General features: G+C 34.0%; 3 protein-coding genes across 3 annotated transcripts; all 3 read left to right on the plus strand.

Annotated features, from left to right (window-relative positions):
- The first annotated feature begins 4315 nt into the window (after nt 1-4315).
- Nucleotides 4316-5951, plus strand: LOC18042809 (nodulation-signaling pathway 2 protein). Its single transcript, XM_006434088.2, has one exon. The coding sequence runs from the start codon at nt 4458-4460 to the stop codon at nt 5949-5951; it is 1494 nt and encodes a 497-aa protein (XP_006434151.2). The 5' UTR covers nt 4316-4457.
- Nucleotides 5952-13203: 7252 nt separating this feature from the next.
- LOC18042810 (probable N-succinyldiaminopimelate aminotransferase DapC) lies at nt 13204-15783 on the plus strand. The gene is given in 3 exon segments (XM_006434089.2): nt 13204-13555; nt 14466-15495; nt 15498-15783. Coding segments are annotated over 3 exon segments (1407 nt in total). The 5' UTR covers nt 13204-13297; the 3' UTR covers nt 15617-15783.
- Nucleotides 15784-23203: 7420 nt separating this feature from the next.
- On the plus strand, nt 23204-25476 carry LOC18042799. The gene is made up of 3 exons (XM_006434090.2): nt 23204-24492; nt 24806-25034; nt 25125-25476. Exons 1-3 carry the CDS (start codon nt 23510-23512, stop codon nt 25287-25289), a joined length of 1377 nt encoding a protein of 458 aa, XP_006434153.1. The 5' UTR covers nt 23204-23509; the 3' UTR covers nt 25290-25476.
- The last annotated feature ends 227 nt before the right edge of the window (nt 25477-25703 follow it).

Here is a 25703-nt window from a genome sequence, read left to right on the forward strand (position 1 = left end):
GGTGATGGTTTTTTCTTTGCGAGGATAAATAAATACCAAGGATTAATTGGTAATAGAATTGATATTATAAATAGATCATATTTAATACCCAATTGGTAAATGTACATGAATCTGGCAGAGTTTTGACCATCGATTTAAATAATAACTTGCTATAATAAGTAAACTAATTTATATAGGTTATTTAGTTTCAATCCAAAAAAAGGGGGGTGATGAAGCAAATATTTTTCAAACAATTAATATAAGATTGAGGTGTTTATTGATTGGGGACATCATAAATGTTCAAATATTCGGTGATAGTAGTTTTTTGATTCGGAATTATAAAGTGCGGGAAATGTTCGAAAAAACTTTAAAACTGCGAGATTTTAAAAGTTTAAAACTTAAAGTGCTAAAACCACACGGTTTATACATTTTTCCGGACGTTCCTGCATTTTAAAATTCCAGATTAAAACATTTCTCTATGTGGTGATATTCGTGTTCCATTATAAATGTTCACATACAAATCATTCTCAAATGCAGGCACCCTTATTTTTTTAATGCAAGATACATTGGTAAGTAGTGTGGCTTAGTACAATTAATTTTCAATACATTATAAAGTCATATTGTTTAATAATATTAAAATCTAACTCTATTAAAATCTCACAGTTTAAAAGCGTGTCCGCATGAAAAAATTAATAATAAGAGCATCCGTGTGTATATATATGTGTGTGTGTGTAACATACCAAAAAGGCAAAAAAAAAATTCATATATTTTATATACTTAAAACAGCTAAATTCTTTCTATCTAAATCATTGAAATATCCATCGGCATTAAATTTCAGAAGTTGCTATAATATAGTATTAAAAATCGTGCTTGAATTCTACCTTCTTATATCAAACAAATTTTAAAAGAAAACTTTGCAAGATCAAATGCCAATCGGCTCATATTATAAAATTTCTTGTATGGTACCAGGGGTCTGGAAAGGCGACTAGGCGAGGAAGATCAAAATTTCATTTCTGTACATTCAATTCTTAATATAAAAAAAATCGTAACATACGCATATGTAAAATGTTACACACTTAGACAATTCATTTAAGCTTTTTAACTTTAATATTTTAACATTTTGGCCCTCTAGAGACAAGACTTCCAATTCTGGCTCCGACTTCAATTTACTTATCGCATGTAAATGGATAATTGACACTGATATTTTCTGAAATTTGTCACTAGCACAAAATTATAGGTAGCGTTCATTGAGTGATATGAGGCGTCAAGTTGCGATTAATAGCTAAATTAACAGATTAGCAGATGTCTTAGCTCTGGGTTAGGGATCAGAATTTGACATGCACCCTAACTGCCGTCTAAAGTAGAGGACTGCGTGAGCTTGCCTCGCTTTCGCGGACCTGTCTGTATCAGTATTACATATTGCACGCCGGCCGTTGGACTTGGATCATTAAAAAACTATAATGATTCAATCAAGCGCCTCAGATATAGCCACGTCTTAGGTCATACACTACGCAATCCTTCACTGTACATTACAAATTTCCTTCTTTTTTTTTTTTGCTTTCCCTGTTTTTACTTTCAGTCTTGCTTTTTACTATTTAATTTCTGTTTTACACTTTCGTCTTGAAGAATTTCACTGTCATTATCAAATGATTAGCAAGCTGACTTTTGACTAATTTAGCATTTAGATCCTAGAATCCCACTTAATTGTGATCGATCTCAGCCATCCATTTAATTGACATTTCTTTGAGGCAATCTTTTTTTGGGATAAGGATTTTCTGATGATATAATCATATTCTGGACAAATAATTCAAATACTGATTGGTAATTAATAAATAAAAAAATTAAGTCTTATCCATATACATATATACTACCATTGAAAAACACATGGTAGGAAATCTTTAAAAACTAGTAGAGCCCACATCAGAAAGGATCATATACCTTTCATTTGCCAATTAAAATGATGTTACTAATGTTTAATTATTTTGTACTTTAAACAACAATAACAACAATAATAATAATTTTAAGTTGCAAACCACACATCTCTAATTAGTGTCATTTAAGTTTGTGAAAAATTGGATGCACTTTCATATGATATGCCTTGTGGTGTAGAGAATAATAACTCTTAATTATGCAAAATCATAATCTTTTGACTCAATTGAAATGACTTTATGTAACTTGCAAATATAGTAATAGATCTTCTACAAAATTCTCTTCAAAAGACAATAAACACTCGTCAAAATTCTATTCAAAAGACTAAATTGTTCGCCATAAATTAACTTTGACAGTTAATTTTTGCAGTGACAGGAGAATGTTGATGAGTTTTAAAACATGAATGGGAAAAAAATTTTATTCATGGGATTAATAACAGTTTTTTTAATTATATTTCCTAATCACATATAACGTAACAATCTAGGTTACGTTAAACTCATATGTAATTAACCTCGGACAAGTTATTAAATACATACACATAATTCACTACTTGTGTCGTCTTGGACTTTTATTATTAAACCACCCGTTCAAATTATTACAATAAGATTTAGTTGTATTTTTGTGGACATCTTTTACAAATATCAAGTAGTGTACTTATACATCGCACCACTAAAAACATGGCATAAAGTTTGCAACAAACATGCATGCATCAAGTACCCCATGCCAAAATTTACGATGAGCTTTATCTCATTTTATTTTTTCCTTGTCGCATTTTTTTTGGTTTCATCAAATTTTACTTATTGTTACATAATGTAATATTAACGTACAAAATTGAATTGATCCGGCCGAAAGTCATCCCGTATGTTCTATGGGGCCCATTGGTGTGGCTTCAAATCAACCAATCACGTCCATCAATATACATTTGACTGGAAACATTGTCGAAATTGTGGAGCCCTTTGATGGCGATTATCAGAACTGAAGCAAACATTCCCTATAAACTGAGTGTTCAGATCAGCATGCTGCATCCATATAATTTATGATTAATGATTTATTATTATTTTTTTTCTAGAAATATGATTGGTGGGTTATGAGCAAGCAAGTAATGGGAGAAAATGGAGGTGAGACGGTGGAGCCGGCAGTGAGAGTGACGTGGCGGAGATGCTGACGTGGTCATACACGTAGTCATAGCAAATACAGACCAGTCAACTTAACTGAGTTTTGGAAGCACCATCTTTTAGGGTTTATCTGAATCGTAAGAGCCACAAGTGTGGGTTATGGCGTATGGTTAAAAAATGTCCAACTCAAAATCACTTTTCCACTTCATAGAAAAAAGAAAAAGAAGAATGGCGCTTTCCTCTAGCTGAGCTCTCATTCCGATGATTTCCACGCAAATTGATTCGATCTGTCTTTTCCATTAAAGTTGCTCAACTTTGGAGATTTTGCTGTCGTAGATCGGATTTTTCTGATATCAGTTATAAACCCCCCATTAGTTTGCCTCAATTTCCTTCATAACCACCAGCTTTTAATGTTGTAACCCGTAAATGATAGAGGTTAATGCTGAAGTTTTGCAATCTCTATATCAAAATTCATGCACATAACTAAAGTTTTGGCTCTTTTAATGATTGGTTGAAATGTATCCATGGTAATGTAGGGATTAAGAATTAATTAAAGTTTTTATGCTGAATGTACATTATTGAGTAGTTTTATTAATAATTAAGTAAGCATCAATTGAATTAGAAAAGCATCTTATGTATAAGTAAAAGTACTTTTTAAGTGTACTGAATGTCTAATAAGTGGTTTTTATAAGAGAAAAATTTTAGACTAAAAGAATATTTTTTTTCTAAAATATGACTTTAATTAGTTTACAATTGATTAAATTTTTCAAAAACCAATTGCGGCGCCGATTGAATAGTACGCAAAAAATAGTTTGGGGTACTCTAGGGCAATAACTCCAAAATAGAAGGGTTTTGATGTAAAGATTGGGGTACTCCTAAACATTGTTCATCAATATTTGTTTAATTGATTACGGCCCACTCGATTTTACAGAAAGGAAAAATTAAGACCCCCTAATCATCGAGTATTTTTTTTTAAGAAATTATTGTTCGTGATATTTACAATCATATAATTATTGAGAATAATTTATATTAATTCTAATATAACACAACTTAAATTTTGAGAAAAAAATTTAAATTAAACTTTTACAATATATCTACACAAAATTAAACAACTTCTCTCACAGTTATGAGGAAATGATTCTAGCCACTGGGACAAACCCTAATGGTTAATCATCAAATATTTAAAACCAAACCAACAAAGGGATGTGCAGCCCATCTTATTCAATAATCAGTTAATAAAACTTTTAAGACTTAATCATTTTCTGCCTTCACTGTCTCTTGCTTCAGCTTCTTGCTCTCTCCTTACTCCCCCTCTATATATGCATCTCTATATACTCTATTTTAACGTTATAAAAAAACCCCTAAAAATAAACAACCTAAGACAAATAAACACACTACTCTCCTCTTTCTCTCTCTTCAGTGATTTCAGCCAGCATGGCCATGGCCATGGACTTCGATGATATCCTCCATCTTGATTTCTCCGGCTACAGCTCCACCACCACCACTACCACTACAGGCGACGACTATGCCTGTGACTGGAACGACTGGTCTCCGGTCGTAGACTGGGAAGCTCTATCTGGAGGTCAAGATGACTTTCACGACCTCATCGAGTCGATGATGGACGATAGCGGATTAAATCCTAATGCAAGAGTTGCAAATATTGCCCATGAGCCATGCAACTCTGTGTCAACTGAAACCAGTAGCAGCAGCATGGCCGTAGATGAAGAAACCAACGGCGAGGATTTCAAGGGCTTGAGGTTAGTCCATCTCTTGATGGCTGCAGCTGAAGCCCTAACCGGCGTCAACAAAAGCCGTGAATTGGCTCAGGTGATATTGGTTCGGCTCAAGGAGTTGGTTTCCCCTAACGACGGATCCAACATGGAAAGGTTGGCGGCGTATTTTACCGACGCCTTGCAAGGCTTGCTAGAAGGTGCCGGGGGCGTACATGGCAACAACAAACATAACACCAGCAACGGACCCCACCATCGTGATGACCATCATCACACGGACGTGCTCGCTGCTTTCCAATTGTTGCAAGACATGTCACCATACGTTAAGTTCGGACACTTCACAGCCAATCAGGCGATTCTCGAGGCTGTAGCCAATGATAGGAGAGTCCACATAGTTGACTATGACATCATGGAAGGGATTCAATGGGCGTCGTTGATGCAAGCGCTGGTTTCTAGAAAGGATGGCCCACCAGCCCCACATCTTAGGATCACGGCGTTATCTAGGGGAGGCAGTGGTAGACGTTCGATCAGCACCGTTCAAGAAACGGGGCGTCGTTTGGTTGCATTTGCAGCATCAATCGGTCAACCGTTTTCTTTTCATCAGTGTAGATTGGACTCTGATGAAACGTTTAAGGCATCAGCCTTGAAATTGGTAAGAGGAGAAGCGTTGATTATCAACTGCATGTTACATCTACCTCACTTTAGTTACCGGGCGCCCGATTCGATTGCTTCGTTTTTATCAGGAGCAAAGACCCTGAATCCGAAATTGGTGACTCTAGTCGAAGAGGAGACCGGACCCATTGGAGATGGCGGGTTCGTGAGCCGGTTCATGGACTCATTGCACCATTACTCAGCGGTTTATGATTCACTGGAGGCCGGGTTTCCAATGCAGAGCCGGGCTCGGGCTTTAGTGGAAAGAGTGTTCTTGGGCCCCCGAATATCTGGGTCATTGGCTCGGATCTACAGAACATGCGGAGAGGAGGAGGTTTACTCTTGGGGGGATTGGTTGGGTGCAGTGGGGTTCAAGCCAGTTAATATAAGCTTCGCCAATCATTGTCAAGCAAAGCTTTTATTAGGATTATTTAATGATGGCTATAGAGTGGAGGAACTAGCCAACAATAGGCTTGTTTTAGGGTGGAAATCTAGGCGTCTGCTCTCAGCTTCTGTGTGGACTTCTTCTCTCGATTCTAATTTGTAAAAAATAATAATAATAATATTATTAATAATTAGCTTGCTCATTTTTAGTTGCATCATTTGCTTCTTTGGGGTGGCCTATTTGTATTGTGTGTTTGTTAGAACTAAGTTATGGTTTTTGAACCTTCTCAGCAAAATTATGAACCAAAATCTTACAAAAATGTTGTAATTTACTCTTCAATTTGATTTTGCTGATTCGTTTTGTGTTAATGCGGCTTGTATAAGCTTTTGAGTTTTGAGTGTTTCACTTTCAGATGTAAGTTGTGCTTTATTTTAGGTGGATTTCAAAGAAAAATTATTGAATATATAACAATGACAGTCATCTAGGTGATGTTACAAATTGTACTTGTACACGTACCGTTGTTTGTTTAAAAATTGGGTACCTGCTGTTTGTTTAACTGTGTGTATGCTTGTGCGCCTCTCTCTCTCTCTCCTTTTTTTTGGTAAGGAGTCACGAATCTATTAGAATTCTTACTTAGATTATATATTGGATGTAGTATGATAAGTATAAAATTGGAGTTGTAACTTTTTACACCAAAAATCATTTATGAATGTATGTATAAAATTGAGAGGTCGTAACTTTTAAACAACTACAACTTTAAAATAAAATGACTAATTGTCATGTAAAAATGGATTGCTGGTTGACAAGCAAGAATTCCCAAATTATAAAAACAAATATTTATAGGTTATAAGTTATATCTCTACTATGAACTTAATCGTTTACTCCATATGCAAATTAGTTGCAACAAAAAAGAAAGGAATGTACATAAAAATACAGGTTATCTTTGAATTTGATAGTTGATGATTTTTTTATCACTTTTTATTATAGTTATGGGAAATTATCCCTCAAACATCTTTAAAATATTGAAAATGTAGGTAAAGTTTATAAAAAAAAAAAGATTGATTGATTCATTTTTATTTATTTTTATCCAAAAAGTGTAAGTAACCACCATGAGTTTATGATAATATCTCTGTATTTCCTCAAGTTTTAGTCTTATATCCACCAACCACTTTTCCTTTAACTCCAATCACAATTAAAAAATATAATTTAAAAGACCATTTTTCCATTAAAATGAAAAAAAAAAGGAGTAAAATCTTTGTTACCATCTTAACTAAATCTAGGAATAAAATAATATTTTATCTTAAATTTTTTATTAATGACTAAAGGGGTAAACTGAAAAGTATCTAGTTGATATTAAAACTTGAGGTGATGTAAAAATATTATCAAAAACTCGGAGTGACTGCTTGAACTTTCGATATTTTTGAGGTGATTGGCGAATAATTTTCCTAAATATTAAGATGTCAACAATTATTTCAGTGTTAGAATCAATTCTCGTACAAAAATTACTCGAGTCAAAGTAATAATCACTCACCAAAAAATAATAATATATGCACCAAAAACAGCACAAAATTTAGAACAAAAGCCACAAAAGATTAAAAATTTATTTTGTTGTGAATTTTTTTTTCTAATAATAATGTTCCATTTCCTCCACTACCTCTCTGCACATATCATCAAATTAACTTTAAAAGGTAATCGATTCTCTATAGCATCATTTACACCTACTCCAGCAATTGTCATTTTCCCTTTAAGTTCGGCCCACTATAATCTATAAATTTCAACCCAAAATAATAATAATAAAATTCACAAAATGAAGATCTTGGTATATGCTGAAGGGTGGTTCACGTTTCCCTATCTTTGTACGTATAAGCTTTGCTGAATCACATGATTAAGAGGCGAAGATTCTTAAGAATGTACCTTTCACAGCAATTCTATATAACTTTTCTTCGTCAATTTAAAAACATAGACAATCGACATGGTTTTATGATAATTTAGATCACCATCGTTGAAAAAATTAACATGATGTCATCCCAAAAAGTTCTCTTTTGTACATCATTCTCAGAAATGGCATCTAATTTCTCTGCTGATATCTGCTAATTTTGTTCATATGAATGCGTTTTTTTTTTAATTATTATTTCTCCATATAAAGCGTCGGCGTGTCATCAGCTTAATTTTTAATAAATTTGAATAAATCCGAGTGTATGATCAATCATGTAATCTGCAGTAATTAATATATTTTGGTCCAGTTACGTTGTTATTGATGATTTTTATAATTTTTGTATTTGGTTAATAAATCAAGATTCCATCGACGAAAGCTCAGTTCCCTGTCAAGAATAAGCCTGATACGTTGTGCAATTGCAGGCGATTGTCATGTATGAGCCCCTTTGACGATGCAACTACAGTCTACAGGCAACTTGGAGGAAGTCAAGGCCTTGAAAGTACAAGAACCAATAGTTTTAGTAAAGCTTTATTTGATGTCTAATGATTCCAAACATTGTCTTTTGAAGATGCCATGCGACCCTCCATATCGTCATGGTGAAAGTAAATAATTTGGACTTTAACTGCAGCGCATTGCCACTCGGTCAAAATATTCTTAAGTCCTTCTCGTTTGCGAAATGCGAGCAGAGCATAGACATCTCTCGTCTGTGAGTATTATTTATTTGGATGTGTACTTCATAAAATTTAATGTAATAATGTAAGTCTCAATTATGTATATATGAGAGCATATACTTCATAATACAATAATCTGATATGTAATCAATATTAAAAAAAAAAAAAACTGCAGCGCATTGGTTCTCAAATTGTAACGTTCTACTGAGTAAAATATAATGCTGCGATTATTGATTATTAAGATAAACTTGTATAAGAAAATAAACTGCGCACGTACGTGGTACAGAATTGTATTGACATAGTATTGCAAGATTGTCATAAACATGTATTAAAAATGAGCTAGAGACCTACATTTATGTGTCCAATACGGTATTTAACAGTAATAACCCTTTATAATAACATGCATTGTCGGTGTGTCATCGCATTTCTAATGATTTTAAGAGTAATCGCACATAATCCTAATACATTATTTATCATACAAATGGTATGATTAATCATACAGTAATTAGGATTATAATTTATTTTTGTATCTAGTAAATAAATTAAGGATTTCCATCAAGAACCCAGTTCGCGGTTAGCAAGCCTTAGCCTGTTTGATGATTCAACAATTGGCCACTTGTCACTTGTAGCAAGTTAAGGCCTTGACATTGGACTTTGAATTTGTAAATTCTTTTATAAACTCCTGATGATTAAGTAGAATAATTACTTGCCTCTGAGAAGTATAAAACCCATATTAAGCCTGTGGACGAATCCTTTAGAATGCATCTTTCGCAGCAATTATGTATAATTCTTCTTTGTTAGTTTAAAGTTAGACCGCCCTCGTTGAAGATATTAGCATGGCGTCATTGTAAAAAGTTATTTTTTTGTATATCATTCTCACAATCAGTGGTATCTATTCACTACGCTGATTTTTTAAATTGAACTGAAAAAATCAAATAGACTTGCTTCTTTTAAAATTCCTCCCTATCTTCGATGCATCATCCTTTTCTTTTTAATAAATTTTAATCCTAATGTGTAGCACTACCCTTAATCATATACTTTGTAACTGTAAAATGACTGGTCTAATAAACCAAGGATTCCATCGACAAATGCTCAGTGAGCCTGCTCTATATATGTCCAATTGCATCAAATACTAATTAATAATGGAGGTACGTGGAGTTTATATTTCTTTATTTAAGATTTAGATGGAGATAAAAAGTACTCATAAAATATCAATCTTTGGTAATTGTAAGTAGTGAGCATTTATAATAAATGAAATTACTCTCGAGGCAGGATAATAAAGATGTTACGGTTAATTTAATAGAACAGGTGAAAATATCTCATATATAGTGTGTTTATCGAAGTATCTCCAGCTTAAATTATTTAAAATATCTCCTCCCCGACTCCCCCATCCCCTCTCAACAACAATAATAATTTTTTTTAATAATCTAGATTTTTGCACTAACTCAGATTATGGGTCTGTTTTACCTAGACTCTAAATTAGGGGATTAGTTAGGCACCCTAATTTGATGGCCATCCCATGATAAGACAATAAATGATAGAATTTTAAACTTACCAAAAGGGTCAATTATGAGACCTCCATACATTCAAGCATCAAATCCTAAGCCCTCAACCAATTGAGCTGCTCTTTGGGAGCCCCTCCAACATTAATTATTGATCTAAAATCACGGTGGAAACGACGATTAATGTTATAAATCTTTGATTTTTTTTTTTTTTTTGGAGAAAGCGGGGTGTCTAAAGGAGAACATCAAGTTTTAAATTTAAGACATATGCTTCACGAGAAATGGGGTGTGGAGAAAGCTTTTGATGAGTTCATACAAATAACGCCACCCGAAGAAATTTAATGTATTGTCATGTGTAAAATTACAAAACAAAACAAAAGAAAATGAAAGTAAATAAATAAGTTAGGCTCATGGCTATATCATGCAAATGCAATTTGTATGAGTAAGGCTATTAAAAGCTCCTAAAAACATTATGCATTTATTTATTTCATACCACAAGAAGGTTAGGCAATACTCAATAGGCAAAGGTTTTTGCTTAATTTTTAATCTACTAGTTTGCGTTGAATAACAGGAACATAAAATTACTGGTTTTTTTTTTTAAAAAAATTATATGTTGATAAAATCATATGCGTATATGAGTCATTTTATTTTAATTGAATGTATCAATTGCTTAAGATTGATTTTTCAAATGTTGTTTAAGTGTGATCGTAGGCTGAGATATTAAAAACAAGAAGATCTTCGATCAGAAACTGAAGGAATCAAGGATTGACCTAGCTAGCTAGCAGAAAGTAAGTATAATAGTGGGAAAAAAAAGTTAAATTAAATTAAAAATATATTAAATAATCATTTTGATGGTTAATATTTTATTTTTTATAATGAATTTTGATATCCTTGCTTTACATTGTTTGTCTATTAATAAGTGTCCGAAGAAGTGGCTTCATCAAGCACCGTGGCAACAACCGAGTCCTCGGAAGAAGAGCCAGTGGTATCCGATTTGACCGAGTTGAAAGGCAAGGTCAAAGAAGCTGAAGAAGAACACGACAAGTTGAGTGCCGAGCTTGAGAAAAAGCAGAAAGAAAAGGAGGGTCTGTTGAAAGAAAATGAATTTTTGACCAAGAGGAGAGATGATCTGCTGCATAAAAATTGAAGCGGAGATACCTTATTTTCATCAAAATATATTATGATGAGATGAAACTTTTTATTTGCAGTTGTAATAATAAGATTTTTAGAAAAAATATACTGCATGAAACTATTTTTTAAGTTTTATGCGACCGGCCCAGTTGCCAGTTTCAAATAAGTTTATTGAAATCAGATTTCAGATTCAAAAATTTCTTTAATAACGTTTTCTCACCGATAAATATTTTAAAAAAAGTCTGAAAAAAACATCAAATAGCTAGCCATTAACGTCTCAAAAACTCTATTTATTTTTTAAAAACAAAATTCCCAAAACAATTTTTCAATCTAAAATATGATCACTAACATAAGGCCGGCTAGAGCGTTTGTGACATGCAAAATGGGCCGAGTCAATTGTCATCAATTCATGGCGCAGTACTGTCGGTGCCTTTCACAACAATGAACCTAACCACCATCGTCGGACGGACATATTCACATATTGTCTGTCTCTCACTTAGAAGAGAAGTTCTCTTCTCTGCGCATCGTCTTAGCTCAAAATGGCATCTACTTTCTTTGATGACAATTCTGAATTCAAGTATAAAAAATGCGAAGACATAATTCTTAATTGTATAATTATAATAATCACACAGAAGCATTGTCGGTATCGGTGCGCGACGTCATCAGACTCATCACCACCTTTTTAATGATTTTAAGAGTAATCAATTAACCCTAACACGTTACTTATCATATGAACGAACTTAACTTGTAATATTAAATTTTGTACTTCTTGGTATTGGTTAAAAAAATTAAGATTCCTTTCCTTCAACTCAGGACCCAGTTCAGGATTAATAATATTTAACCTGTTTGATGATGCAAACATTTGCTACTTGCAGCGTGTTTAAGGTCTTTCAAAATGCAATTTTTTAAAATAAAATCCAGGTTATTAAGAGGAGAAGCTTTGCCTCTGAGAAAATTATTAAATAAGATTCACATATTGAACATGATGAGCAAACGCAAATAGGTTTCTACTTTCTGAGGATGCAAATGGAGAGTTAATAAAATCAGAGTTCGAGGGGACCAAGTCTGTTATCTCGGCGTAAGCACCGATTAGTGTAACATTTTGATGTGGAACTCCAGGAAATTAAGGATAAATAAAGCGATAATGGGTGTCTCATGATTTGGTGGTTCCGTTCGCATGACTTGTGTAACAAATGGGGACTCCGTAACGGGCCCAAGACGATTACATGGCCCAACTAGTAGCTATTTTGTCATGACTGGGTCTTTACACCCATCTAACTTTTTCATTAAACCCCTTATAGACTAATTGAAATTACATGGACCAACTTATATGAATTTAGAATTATGGAGATAGGAAACCAGTTGATGAGAAGAAAATAATTTAAAATTTTTATAAAATTTAGAATTTTATAGTGAGATGGTTGATTTTAATTTCATAAGTTAAACAAAGGGGGAATATTTTGAAAAATAAAATTTAAAACAGGTGTTGTAATAATTTTAGAGAGGAGAGGAGTGTTACAGGCTCCTCTCTTTTTGTTATGAGTTGGACTATTGACACTCTTGTGGTCTCCTCATAAAACCTCATTTTTAGTTATATTCATTTTATTTTCAAAAATGTCCTTTTTTTTAGATACATTTTTCTAAGTTCTCAATTTTCATTTGATTTGTTTTATTGTTAAAACTCAAAGTATTATTGTGCTATTTTTTAATTATTTTTAATTTTATTATTACTCTACACACAAATTAAAAAGTTATATGGGTGATAATTTTTTAATGTTAATTATTGGCTGAAATAACACATATTTCAAATTAGAATTTCAAAGCAATTTTAAGTATAAAAATATTTAATCAATAAGAAATCAAAAGAGAACAATAGATTATTCTAAATTTGTACAATTTATTTTAGTTAGATAGGAACATATAGAATATTTTTTTTAAAAGGATTGATTATGAATTAAGTAATTTGCTAGAAAAAAAAATCTATATGTGTTTAATTTTCAATTGTACTTAATTATAATTTTATTTAAAGTAGGGTTTTGTAAGAATAAAGTAGGGGTGCCAATAGCTCCACGCTTTTGTTATTGGACCGCTTTAAATCTGAACGGTAAAGAAAAGCTCAATTCTAGTGGTCAACCCAGCTGAGTGCTAAGCGGGGGCTACTAGTAAACAATCCATTAACCATTTAATCCAAGATCCATCATCTCTTTTACCCTCATTTGTTTATTCGGAAATATCAAGGAAATGGGAATGCAAAATTAGTCGTGAATCATGCAGTGTCAGTGCACCTGGACATGTTGTGAAAGTAAAATGCTTAAGCCGTCCGCCTTCGGGTCTTCTTTTTCTTCCTCAGCTCTGCTTTCGTTTTCGAAGCATTTGCATACAATAAGCATTACTGATTCTGTCAACACCAGAAGAAGAGGAATCAGTACCGCTTGCCCTAGGTACCCTTCTCTCATGGCGAGCTTGTCCACCGTTTCCACCAATCAAAGCGACACCATCCAGAAGACCAATCTTCAGCCTCAACAGGTTTCCCCATTTTCCAATCTTTTCATTTTCAGCTCCTTTTAGTCAACGTCTGTGTCATCTGATCCGGATTGTCTCTGCCTCTGTGTGTGTGTCAAGATTTTAAGTCATTTTCTGATTTCTTGTTTCTTTTGGTATAACTGGTCAAATCAGTAGTTAAATTGTGAATTTAATTTCAGCTGGGAAGTTTATTATTTTCACTAATTATTGATAGCTATGGTTATTTATTTTCGTTTGTTTAAAATATGAAATGGCGCTGGGGTACTTTGAACCCGTGTAGGGTTAATATCTGGCGTAGCATAACATCATCCCTACCTATATGCAATTAACCTGCTTAGTTGTCTTGACGTGGCGATGGTTTCACGCCAAGGTTGGAATCAGTTGAGAAATTGGAGCTCTATATTTCTGCGCATATTTGTCTCCTGCCCTATATGCTTAACTTAGTGAATGAGAGAATTCTGTTGATACATTATTGGACGTGAACACTATCATGATTCCAGAAAGCATTTTCTTTGACCTTGTGCTCTAGTTTTGCCAATTGATTCTTTTTTTTTTCCCCCAAATATTGAAGTTCGTTTTGTCGTTTCCAAATGGTGGGACAAATTATAACCAAATTTATTATCACTTTATGGTTCCAAGAGTCGTGCAATCATAATAGCAGTACATTATTGCCTTGGGTCAAAAATCTGCACTTGAATAAGTTTCTAACTTTAAACAAACGCTTTCTATATTCTCGCTGTCTTTAATCAGTCATCAGAAGCAAGCTATTCTATTTCCCTCCATGTGCATGATTGTGGCATGGCTTAGCGTTGCATAATTCAGAAGTCCTGTCACCTTTAATCAGTCGTGTCATAAACAAACAGATCTTGATCTGTTTATCTGTTTGTTTGATATATATGCCTCTATTTCTCAGGTTGCTAAGTGCTTGGAGAAGTTTAAAACTACAATCTTTACACAAATGAGTATGCTTGCCATCAAACATGGAGCTATAAATCTTGGTCAAGGCTTTCCCAACTTTGATGGCCCAGATTTTGTTAAAGATGCAGCGATTCAAGCCATAAGGGATGGGAAGAATCAATATGCTCGTGGACATGGGGTTCCAGAGTTCAACTCTGCCATTGCTTCCCGGTTTAAGAAAGATTCTGGGCTCGAGGTTGACCCTGAAAAGGAAGTTACTGTTACCTCTGGGTGCACCGAAGCCATTGCTGCAACCATCTTAGGTTTGATTAATCCTGGAGATGAGGTGATCCTTTTTGCACCTTTCTATGATTCCTATGAAGCTACTCTCTCCATGGCTGGTGCTAAAATTAAATGCATCACATTGCGCCCTCCAGAATTTGCCATCCCCATTGAAGAGCTCAAGTCTACAATCTCAAAAAATACTCGTGCAATTCTTATGAACACTCCACATAACCCCACTGGAAAGATGTTCACTAGGGAGGAACTTAATGTTATTGCATCTCTTTGCATTGAGAATGATGTGTTGGTTTTTAGTGATGAGGTCTATGATAAGTTGGCTTTTGAAATGGATCACATTTCCATAGCCTCTCTTCCTGGAATGTATGAGCGTACTGTAACCATGAATTCCTTAGGGAAGACATTCTCTTTAACAGGGTGGAAGATCGGGTGGGCAATAGCTCCACCGCACCTTACATGGGGGGTGCGGCAGGCACACTCTTTTCTCACGTTTGCCACATCCACTCCAATGCAGTGGGCAGCTACAGCAGCCCTTAGAGCTCCGGAGACGTACTATGAGGAGCTAAAGAGAGATTACTCGGCAAAGAAGGCAATTTTGGTGGAGGGATTGAATGCTGTTGGTTTCAAGGTATTCCCATCTAGTGGGACATACTTTGTGGTTGTAGATCACACCCCATTTGGGCACGAAACTGATATTGCATTTTGTGAATATCTGATCAAGGAAGTTGGGGTTGTGGCAATTCCGACCGCGTATTTTACTTGAATCCAGAGGATGGAAAGAATTTGGTGAGATTTACCTTCTGCAAAGATGAAGGAACTTTGAGGTCTGCAGTTGACAGGATGAAGGAGAAGCTGAGGAGAAAATGATCAAAGTGAGTGCTAAAGGCTATTTTATTTGAATCAGTTGATGTAGTGGATTAAAGATTTGAGTAGTGTGATGTTAAGCATGTGGGGATAAATGGTAGGTACTATCCCAACAATTTGAAGACAAACTACCAAACTTATGAATGAATCAAATTATTTGAATTAATGAATATGGCAGAAACTGGGCTTGCAATATTTTGAGAACTAATTATTATGTCCTGCTAAATTTGATTTACTCTTCCAATGTCAAACAGAAGTTTGGCATTGAGAGCAATATTTGAAACTACCAAACTTATGAATAAATGGCCCCATGCAGAACTTTTTTCCATGTAGTTGGCTGGGTGCTGTTTATCTCAACAATACCCAACTATTTTAGAAGCCACATTGCGCCATTAAAATTTAAACACGCTGGTCCCCTGGGCAATTCGCGAAAGAAACATGGGCTCCCCAATATTGACGCCCACTAAAAAAGCCCGTGGGCAGACGTGAACGCAACTTGAAGAAAAGCCCAAGGAAAATAGAGTAACCAGCGAAACGCGGGATTGTTTTCATTTCCTCTTGAGAGTTCAGATTACCAATTTTGACAGGAGTAACAAACAACGCCTGGCTCCCTATTTTCTTTTTCATTTTTTTCCTTTGTTGTTTTCCAATTGAGGACATAATTTATCCATTTATATCAAGTAGGTACCTATTTTCTGTTTGAGATGACTGAAATAACTTTCATATCCAGTGATAATTATGGTACGGTGGTAATATACATAGCAGTCGAGGACCTTTTTAATACAAATGAACAAAACATGTCAATATTTTGATAAATATAAAAAAGTCAGGGATCCAGCGTAATAAAATATAGCCATGATAGTAGTAGTATACCAAAAACTGCACGCATCAAGAATCCTTCTTTGCAAGAATATAAAGTAATATGCAAGAAAGTGAAGAGAAAATAATTTACTCATAGAGAAAATCCAAATTTTGTCTACTAAGATTACAAAGATATTTATATCCGCAGAGATGGGCAAATAACCTAATTTGACCCAATCTGAAAAATTTAGGTTCCGATCATATGTAAATGAAGACAACTCGATCAGATCGGGTCAGAACCAATCCAATCGGAACACCATGCACACACAAACCGCTTATGACACATAGTTCGGACCAAATCACAAAGTTTGGATTGAGTTTGAATTACCTTTTTCCCAATCGATTAACTTAAAACTCGATCGGATTGATCTAAACTCGATTCAAACTCAAATTTACCCACCCCCTATACATGATTATCTGGAAATTTCTACATGCAACAAAAACGTGAGCTCAAACTTAGCTCAGGTCAACCGCCTTTTTAGAGGGAGATAAAAAAAATTTCAATGAACGAATAGCCTGCATAACAACTTGCCAGCATGGCAGTTGACTCAGCAACTTGCTTAATAAGTTGTTGACATAATAGCTGACTTCATTAGTTGATTCAGTGACTATTCTTAACACCACTAAGACATGGCTAAAGAAAACCTCAAAATGACTTGAGATTTTGAGCTAGCTAAACACTGTAAAAGCTCAATTGTATCACTTCCAGTTTAGAGTTAAATTTAATAATATTGTTTAATTCTTTGTAATTCGTTTCTTCATTTAGTTGCACATTGTGGCGTGTCAGTGAATCTATATATTTAATTTTACTGTTATGTTAATTAAGAAATATTAATACTAATTGTAATTGTATGATCAATTGTTGAGTTATGTGCTATATAGTAGTTAGTAACGAAGAGCTACTAGGGAGTATAAGCTAGTGGCATGAGTCCCTCGATACAATAGGCTAGTCTTTTGGGTAAGGTACTTTGGCATCTGAAGTCCAACCTCCTCCTCCAACAAATGATATTAGGGTCAAACTCTAACAGTCAAGTTATGGTAAAACAATATTTAGATATCTCAATTAGATGAAACATTGAGATTCAACGATAATTCCCATCCAAGGGGGGGTATACGGAAGGAGAATTTTTTAGCCATATCTCACATTATTTAGTAACAATAATTCACTTGTGCTAATAAATAAGATTCAGTTGGATACTCGGGCAAGCCCCTAACATGACTTGTTCTATGTATGATAATGAATTGCCATTATATAGCGGTATACAAATTGTGACGGTCAGAATTGTGCTACCGAAGTTAGCAAAACAGAATGGCCCCTAATCCTTGGCAAAGCCCAATGGCCCTGTCCTAATCCATAATGAAACAAATGAACAATGTTATCAAATATACGGAAATGTGTCACGGGCAATTGTACAAATGAAGGATATAGCTTCTATATTTATTATTGTTTTCTAAAATGACCCTATAGAGTTAAAATTTCTAGATACAAATCTGGATTGGGCAGGCAGTGAGCAGCAGGGCAGCAAGGGCTGCTTGCTCATGGTCATCAAAAGAGCATAATAAATTACTGGCAGGGTTTTGATGGAATCTGCCAAAGCATTGTCTCCTCAATTTAGAATACTGATGTATGGGCAAGCTGTTTCTCATACAAATTTATAGAGTAGGCAATTAATTACCAACATTTATGACTGTTGGCTTTCCCCCTTGAACATACCTTTCTTATTCTTTCATCAAATGGGTAATTCTAGCACTCTTCTGAACAACTCTGCTTTAAATAAAATGTTTCTTCTCTTTCTTTCTCACTAGTCACTGCACTTTCACTGATTAAATAGTCGCATACTCTAATGTTAATTTGGACACAATTTTTTTTCTTTTTTTTTTGGGTTGAGTTTCCATTTTTTGCTTTTGAATTCGGCTAAAAAGTCTCATGTTGTTTAAGGAGGAGCTCCATAAATATATAATTGATCGGTGACTCTTTCTTGATGATGTGAGATTCTGACAACCTCTACGCTAAAAGAGTTTCATATTGTTTGAGAGGAAGCTCTTTATATATAATCAACAACTTCTTCTTCCTCGACGATCTGAGATTCCGGCCTTCTCTCTCGAAATGTTACAAAGTCATGAATTTTAATTTCGTTTCAAGCATATCGGATTGAATGATTTGTTTGCAATCCAACGAAACTAACCATAATATTAATACCATATACTGTAAGCCAACAGCACATATTTGTAAATGTGCCAAAATGGTGATTTACTTGCTCATCATCTGTTAAAAATGAAACCAGTACTGGTACTGGTCTGTTGGTTGGGCTTACCCAATCTGGTGAAATATCATACGGGGTTCCATTTTCCCAATGGGCAGTGGGGTCAATAACATATTTTGTGTTCTGATTGTTCAACATACACATTTATATATATATTCGATAAGATAATTAAATGCCCTTCGTACACAGCAGGCCAAAGACAAGCCATCTGATATTTGCATATATAAAAAAATAAAAGTGAATTGAAAAACTGAAGTAACACTCCTTGACAATTGCAGGTCCTGCACGTCCCTCCAAACCTCATTGATCCTTCCGTTGCCAAGAAAAATCTCACTTGGGCCATCAGGATTTCCGGGCAGATAACAGATTGCATTTCATATATTATTATTTAGCTTTACTTTCAAACCTAGATCTTATATATTGCCCTAAATGGGATTCGTTTTGAAGGTTTAATACAGATTTGGGACAAGAATAACAATAATAATCTTATGATTTATATTTTTATTAGTCTTATATCCCTCTACTTAAAAGAAAATAATAATGATAATAATTATAATCTCTTTACTATACGATTAGTTTCAATAATTGGGTCAACACTCAACAATGGAATTTAGACCTTTGAACTGGCTAATAACAACGTAGCCCCTAGTTTATTCATTTGTATCAAATAGGTCCCTGATGCGAAGTCATCCCTAATGAAATGATCATCAAATTGCCCTTATAACATTGAATTCTGAGTTCTGACCAAGTAAGTAATTCACAAATGGAGGGCATTAATTTGGTCATTTGAATAGGGTATTCAATAAAAATGAAGGACTCTGTCTGTCTTAACCTTTTTTTTTGGTTTCTTTCTTTTTTTTTTTTTTAGAAGTTATGAAAAATTAAATTTCCCATTGAATTGTTCAAAGAGCATTTCAGCGTGAAATCTTATTAACATTACCTATAATGCCATCGATGGTCAAAAAAACCAACAATTGAATTCATAAAAACTTTATTAGTGAATTTTTTACTTTTTATCAAAATTGTACTTGAAACTTACTGCATCAATCAAATATCTCAGTTTAAGATATGCCGCCACACAAAATCCCCACTTGCACCCTCCTGCTGCTTTGTCGCACATGAAAATTGAAAAGTACTTTTGACAACAACGCTAAAATAAAATTTTTTGTTGTTTAGAGAGTTAAAAAAAAAAACAAAGAAAAAAAAAATCACCATTCGTTCACCTTCTGAAAGTGACATCATGCCGTCGATATTTTGCTATTTTATTTTATAGTTTATAGGTTAGCCTCTAACGTGGGAGTCCGCAAATGTTGAAAAACATCAATCGCTTACAAAGGCTACTTATGTAATGGCGTATATTTTACTTTTCTCGTTTGACGCTGACATTCGCAATGAGGAAGCAATTAAGATTTTAGATCGGACCGATAAATTTTAGAATATATCAGAGATATTATGTTATTTATATAATAAATAATGATGTTATGACATGTGTGTATTTATTTTAAACTATTATCATATAAGTGGTGATTATATTAAATTTAATTATACATGTTATATATATATTAATTAATTATAATATATATGATGCATTCTAAAATTTCTCATCAGGACAATTCTATGCTTAATTATTGATTATAACATGGGCGAACGAAGTATTGTGTCTGTTCAATAAACAAATATGTTATTATGAAAAAATTTACAAGCCCAAAAAGTTTGTGATTTAAGACTAGCCCAAAAAGGTCTTGCGCATAAACCTTTTATTTTTATTTTTTTTTTCAAAAATCGTACTCCAAAAATTATAACGAAAAAGTCATTTAGTGAATATTTGAAAATGCATAAAAACAATAACAAAAATAATATTAGTTATTAGGTAACTAGGCCCTCTTGTACGTCCATTGATTATAAAGTCAGTAGTGAATGCTTTTCGATTTTATTCTCAATAATGGAACTAATTTTTAGGTTAAAAATATAACGTAACAAATAAAGTAATGAAGTGGATACGAGTAAGGGATCACATGAAAACAGTTAACAGTAAAGATGGGTTGAATTTCCAAAGAGGTAATTAACATTTTTTTTTCTTTTTTTCTTTCCTGGTTTCCTTAATGATGTATGGCTGAAATTGCATGGGATAATTCTGCTTTTCAAATTTCAATGGAGGTTTTGTGAGTTTTAGGTTAAAAATAATAAAAATAATAATAATAATAATCTTCCAAGAAACATACACTGAACAGGCAAGAATCTAGCCTTTCACATTACATGACTTTTCAAAAAGACGGATTTGATCTTTGATTATATAATGAAAATTGCATTTCTTAAATGACGTAATTACGAATGGATCCCTATTTTCTATGTTTTCATAAATAGTGGCAAAGTTTAGCATTTTGTATGAAGTGGCCCATAGGTTCTTACTGAACCAAAATTCAAAAGGAAAGCTTATATTGGACAAACTCACAACCATTATATTTTTATTTTTTATCAACCAATCGAGAATAAAGACATATTTTATGTATAATAAAATGAAGAGAGACAAATTTGGTATAAATAGATAGATTATGTCCCTATTTTGAAAAATGTAAGAAAATACGGACCTTGAAGTTATTATGCCCAAATCATAATCTGTTACTTTCTGTCTACTCCACTCACTTTAATCCTCCATATCCACCGCCCTCTGATTATTACTTCGTGAAACCGATCCCTGTCCCACGTGACATCCCGTCAAAGCCCTCCAAAATTTGTCAAAACCAGCTAATCGTGGCCGTTCAACTCCACAATCACCCTTTCCTTAAATGATGTCCAAATCAACGGTGATGAGATTGTCAAATATTTTCAATACCACGGCGAACCCCGTTACCTTCTAGAAGCAATAATAATTTCGTATAGTAAGATTGCGAGAATAAATGCACCACTAATTTAATTAAGAGAACTTATCATTGCACCACTTTTATTTTATCTTATATTTATCTAATTATTATAAAATTTTAACATATATCTTGCACTACTTTTTTTTTTAATATTTGTATCAATTAACCATTTTTATATTAACACTATTAAATTATTTTAATAAAATGACAATTTTACTCCTAAATAAATTAAAAAGACTATTTTATCTTATAAAAACTTTTAAAATTAAAAATTATAATCATAAAAATATCCCTAAATTTAATAAAATAAATAAATCCCAAATAGAGGTGCTCAACTGATTTTTATTAAATTTAGATTTTACAAAATTTTAATATAAATAAATGAATTTATTTATTAAAAAATTATAATTTTTTAAAATTTTATTAAAATAACTGAATTTATTTCTTAAAAGAATAAATCCTAAAATTTTAATAATTTAGGGGATTTTTATTAAATCCCAAATTTTTGTAATTATTTTTATAATGATAATTTTATATTAAAATAATTTTTATTAAAAATAAAATTTTAATTTTGGGATTTATTTTTATTAAATTTATGGATATTTTTATCATTATATATTTTTTTATTTTTTAAAGTTTTTATAAAATAAAATGGTCTTTTAATTTATTTGGGGGTAAAATTATTATTTTATTAAAATTATTTAATAGTGTGAATGTAAAAGTGGCTAGTTGACACAAATGTGAAAAAAAAAAGGTGGTACAAAGTACATATTAAAATTTTATAGTAATTGGATGAACATAAGACAAAATAAAGGTGGTGCAATGATAATTTTCCTTTAATTAATGTATCATAATTTGCATTAGCATAAAATTATTTGTTATTTTTTATAATCACACACACACACTTTCTTTTTATTATTATTATTTGTCTTAATGGCAATCCAAACATCTCGTAAATAGGAATTAAAATCCAGATCGTTTATGTTCAACACAAAATTTTTTTTTATATATATAATCATGGTTTTCTTTTGTTTTTGATAAAATATAATGATGGTTGTTTTATTGTTAAGTGGTTATTTTATCTTAAATTAAATATTATGTATGTTAACTCTCATCCAAAAAAAAAAGGAGGAGAAAGAAATTTATTTCCTAAAACGACATGGCTTCAGTTGCTTTTTGTAACTTAAAATTTCTATTTTAAAATCATATGGGTAAATACAATATCCAATTATGATAAGAGAGAGACGGGTTCAATCAATCTTAACCCTTCATTTCGGGGACCACTAGCAGTTACCGCAGAAATTTCAGATCAACGGTGAAGAAGAACCCGAAGCAATTGACTGGCGTATGAATGTGAAACACGTAGCACAATTTCAAAACAATGGTGGCACGTGCCGGCCTGCCACGGTAAAGCTAAAAAGGAGCGGGGCGGAATCTAGATCCGGCGACCGTATCCTTACCGTCAAGACCGGATCCAACGACTATAATCTTCCCTCTTAAATCAAAGCGTATAATCTTCGTCGGATTCTAATCTGACGGTCAAGATTGAATTACGTAGCCTCTCCCATTACAACATAAATACCCAAAAACCCGGTCCAAATAGCCAGAAAAACTACTCGCCATCTCTTCTCTCAGTTCTCTCCAAACCAAAAAAAAAAACTCGGATAAATTTCTCTCATATTTTCTTCTTCTTCTTCTTCTCAGTTCTTTCTCTTTCCTTGAAAAGCGCTTGCTTTTTGATTTTGTCTAAGTTTGTACAGCTTGTGCGCACCGTTTCACTTCTCTTAATGTCGCTAGCCAAGCTCATTAGAACTATGCTCGTAAGAATCTCCCGCTACCGGAGGGCCCAGTAGGAAAAATCAGAAAGAAGATTTTGATTAATCCAACGGTCGAGATTGGAAGATATCCAAATGGAGGGCCAGAAATCGCAGGCGAAGCTGACCAGGACACAGTCCTGGCTTCTCCGTTCGTCACCCACCATCCGATCCTCCATCCACAGCTTGAGTTTGAGCTCCGTCACCGAAGGTGAGATTAACAAAGACCACAGCCACGAGCACGTGGATGAAGAGCAACAAGCAGCAAAAGAGAACAACAACAAGAACAGCAACAGCAGAAGAGAAGAGGAACCGTTACTTCAAAAACAAGAGAAGAAGCGAAAACCACCCGGTTCGTCTAATTTCCATTTCCAAAGACGAACCGGTTCGGGCCGGTTCGTTGTCCCTGTTATTGCCATGGCTTCCCTCTCGTTTTTCACGCTCATTTCTCTTTTCCTTCTCGTTTACTTCTTGAATCTCAAACGAGAAGAGATACCCACATCGGAGAATTTGCTGTTAGCTCTGATCTTCATTGCCATCACTTTGTTTTTAGCCAACAAGAACAAGAGATTACTCAAACAACTTACTCAACAAACCACTAAAAGATTGAATTTTTCCTGTCGAAATCAACCAAAACCCATCCAATGGTTCATCGGGGAAGCCAACTCGAGCTTAAAGCAGAGAAATGAGAAAGAAAAAAAGAAAATAATACGGGAAGGCGTGGAGTTTTACAGCAACGGGGACTTTTACGAGGGGGAGTTCCACAAAGGGAAGAGTAATGGAAGCGGGGTGTATAATTTTTTTGTGAATGGGAGGTACGAGGGCGAGTGGATTGATGGTAAATACGATGGCTACGGAATTGAGAGCTGGGCGAGGGGGAGTAGATATAAAGGGCAGTACAGGCAAGGATTGCGGCACGGCTATGGCGTTTATAGGTTTTATACAGGGGATTCTTATGCTGGGCAGTGGTGTAATGGCCAGAGTCATGGCATTGGTGTGCAGACTTGTGCTGATGGGAGCTCCTATGTTGGCGAGTTTAAGTGCGGAGTCAAACATGGCCTTGGCTTTTACCATTTCAGGTATAATTTTAAATTTCGTTAGTAATTCTTGATGATTTTGATATGTTTGAAATCACTATTTTGGAGGTGCTCTGCTCCTTGATTGATATAACAGGGGAATTGTATTATTATTTATTATTGTGTAACCAGTTACTCTTTGAATTTGAAAGGGAGGGTTTTTCATTTGTTAGCTTCCTAACGTTCATGCATTGTTTGCTTGTATATCAGGAGATTGAGATGGATCCATTCATTAGGCTTGCCCTTTTTGATTGAATTTAGATTTTGTCATATTGAAAGATCCTATTCCTGACTGTAAATTTTTATTGTGTTCTAGAAATGGGGATAGATATGCTGGAGAGTATTTTGGAGACAAAATTCATGGGTTTGGTGTTTATCACTTTGCTAATGGGCATTGCTATGAGGGGTCATGGCATGAAGGTCGTAAGCAAGGCTATGGAATGTATACTTTCCGAAATAGGGATACGCGATGTGGTGAATGGGATGGCGGCACCCTCAAGACCCCTCAACCTCTGCTAACAGATGCAGTCCTTAGAGCAGTTCAGGTATTTTATTTGACACGTCATGTTAGTAATTTCACTTCCCCTGTTTCTCAGCTCAGTCTCTCATGGTATATGTTGGTTTGTAAATTGCAGGGTGCTAGGAAAGCTGCCGAGAATGCTATTCAACAGACCCGGGTAGATGAACAGGTGAACAAGGCTGTTTTGGCTGCTAATAGGGCTGCAACTGCTGCTAGAGTTGCCGCCATCAAAGCTGTCCAGAACCGGATGGACGGTAAATTTTGTGATATAGATGTTTAGGATTTTAGCTTTGCTGGAAAATGTAAATCTTTCTACTTTTATGTACTTGGAAAAGTTCAACCCGATTGGCAAAATGCTTATCAGAGGTTGAGGAGAGTGTGTTTGAGGTTGTTGATCAATCCGTAAGTTGTACATAGGCCATGTATATCATCAATGGAAGATAAAATGTTCCATAGTTTTGTTTCTATCTTGTCTCTTGCCCCATCAACTTGATCAGAATTGTGTGGGTTTGTTTCTTGGAACTCCATTATTATGTCTTGCAAGCTGCAATAATGATGAGTCATACTTTTGATCCCAACTTCTTGTCTGTTTCATAATATTATCATCATCAGCAAAAACTGTAATACATACGAAATCCTTATCTGCAAATTTGTACAATATGAAAGTCTTATCTGCAAATTCGGTAACCTTATC

This window comes from Citrus clementina, unplaced genomic scaffold, assembly GCF_000493195.1.
Source record: "Citrus clementina cultivar Clemenules unplaced genomic scaffold, Citrus_clementina_v1.0 scaffold_5, whole genome shotgun sequence".
NCBI lineage: Eukaryota > Viridiplantae > Streptophyta > Magnoliopsida > Sapindales > Rutaceae > Citrus > Citrus x clementina.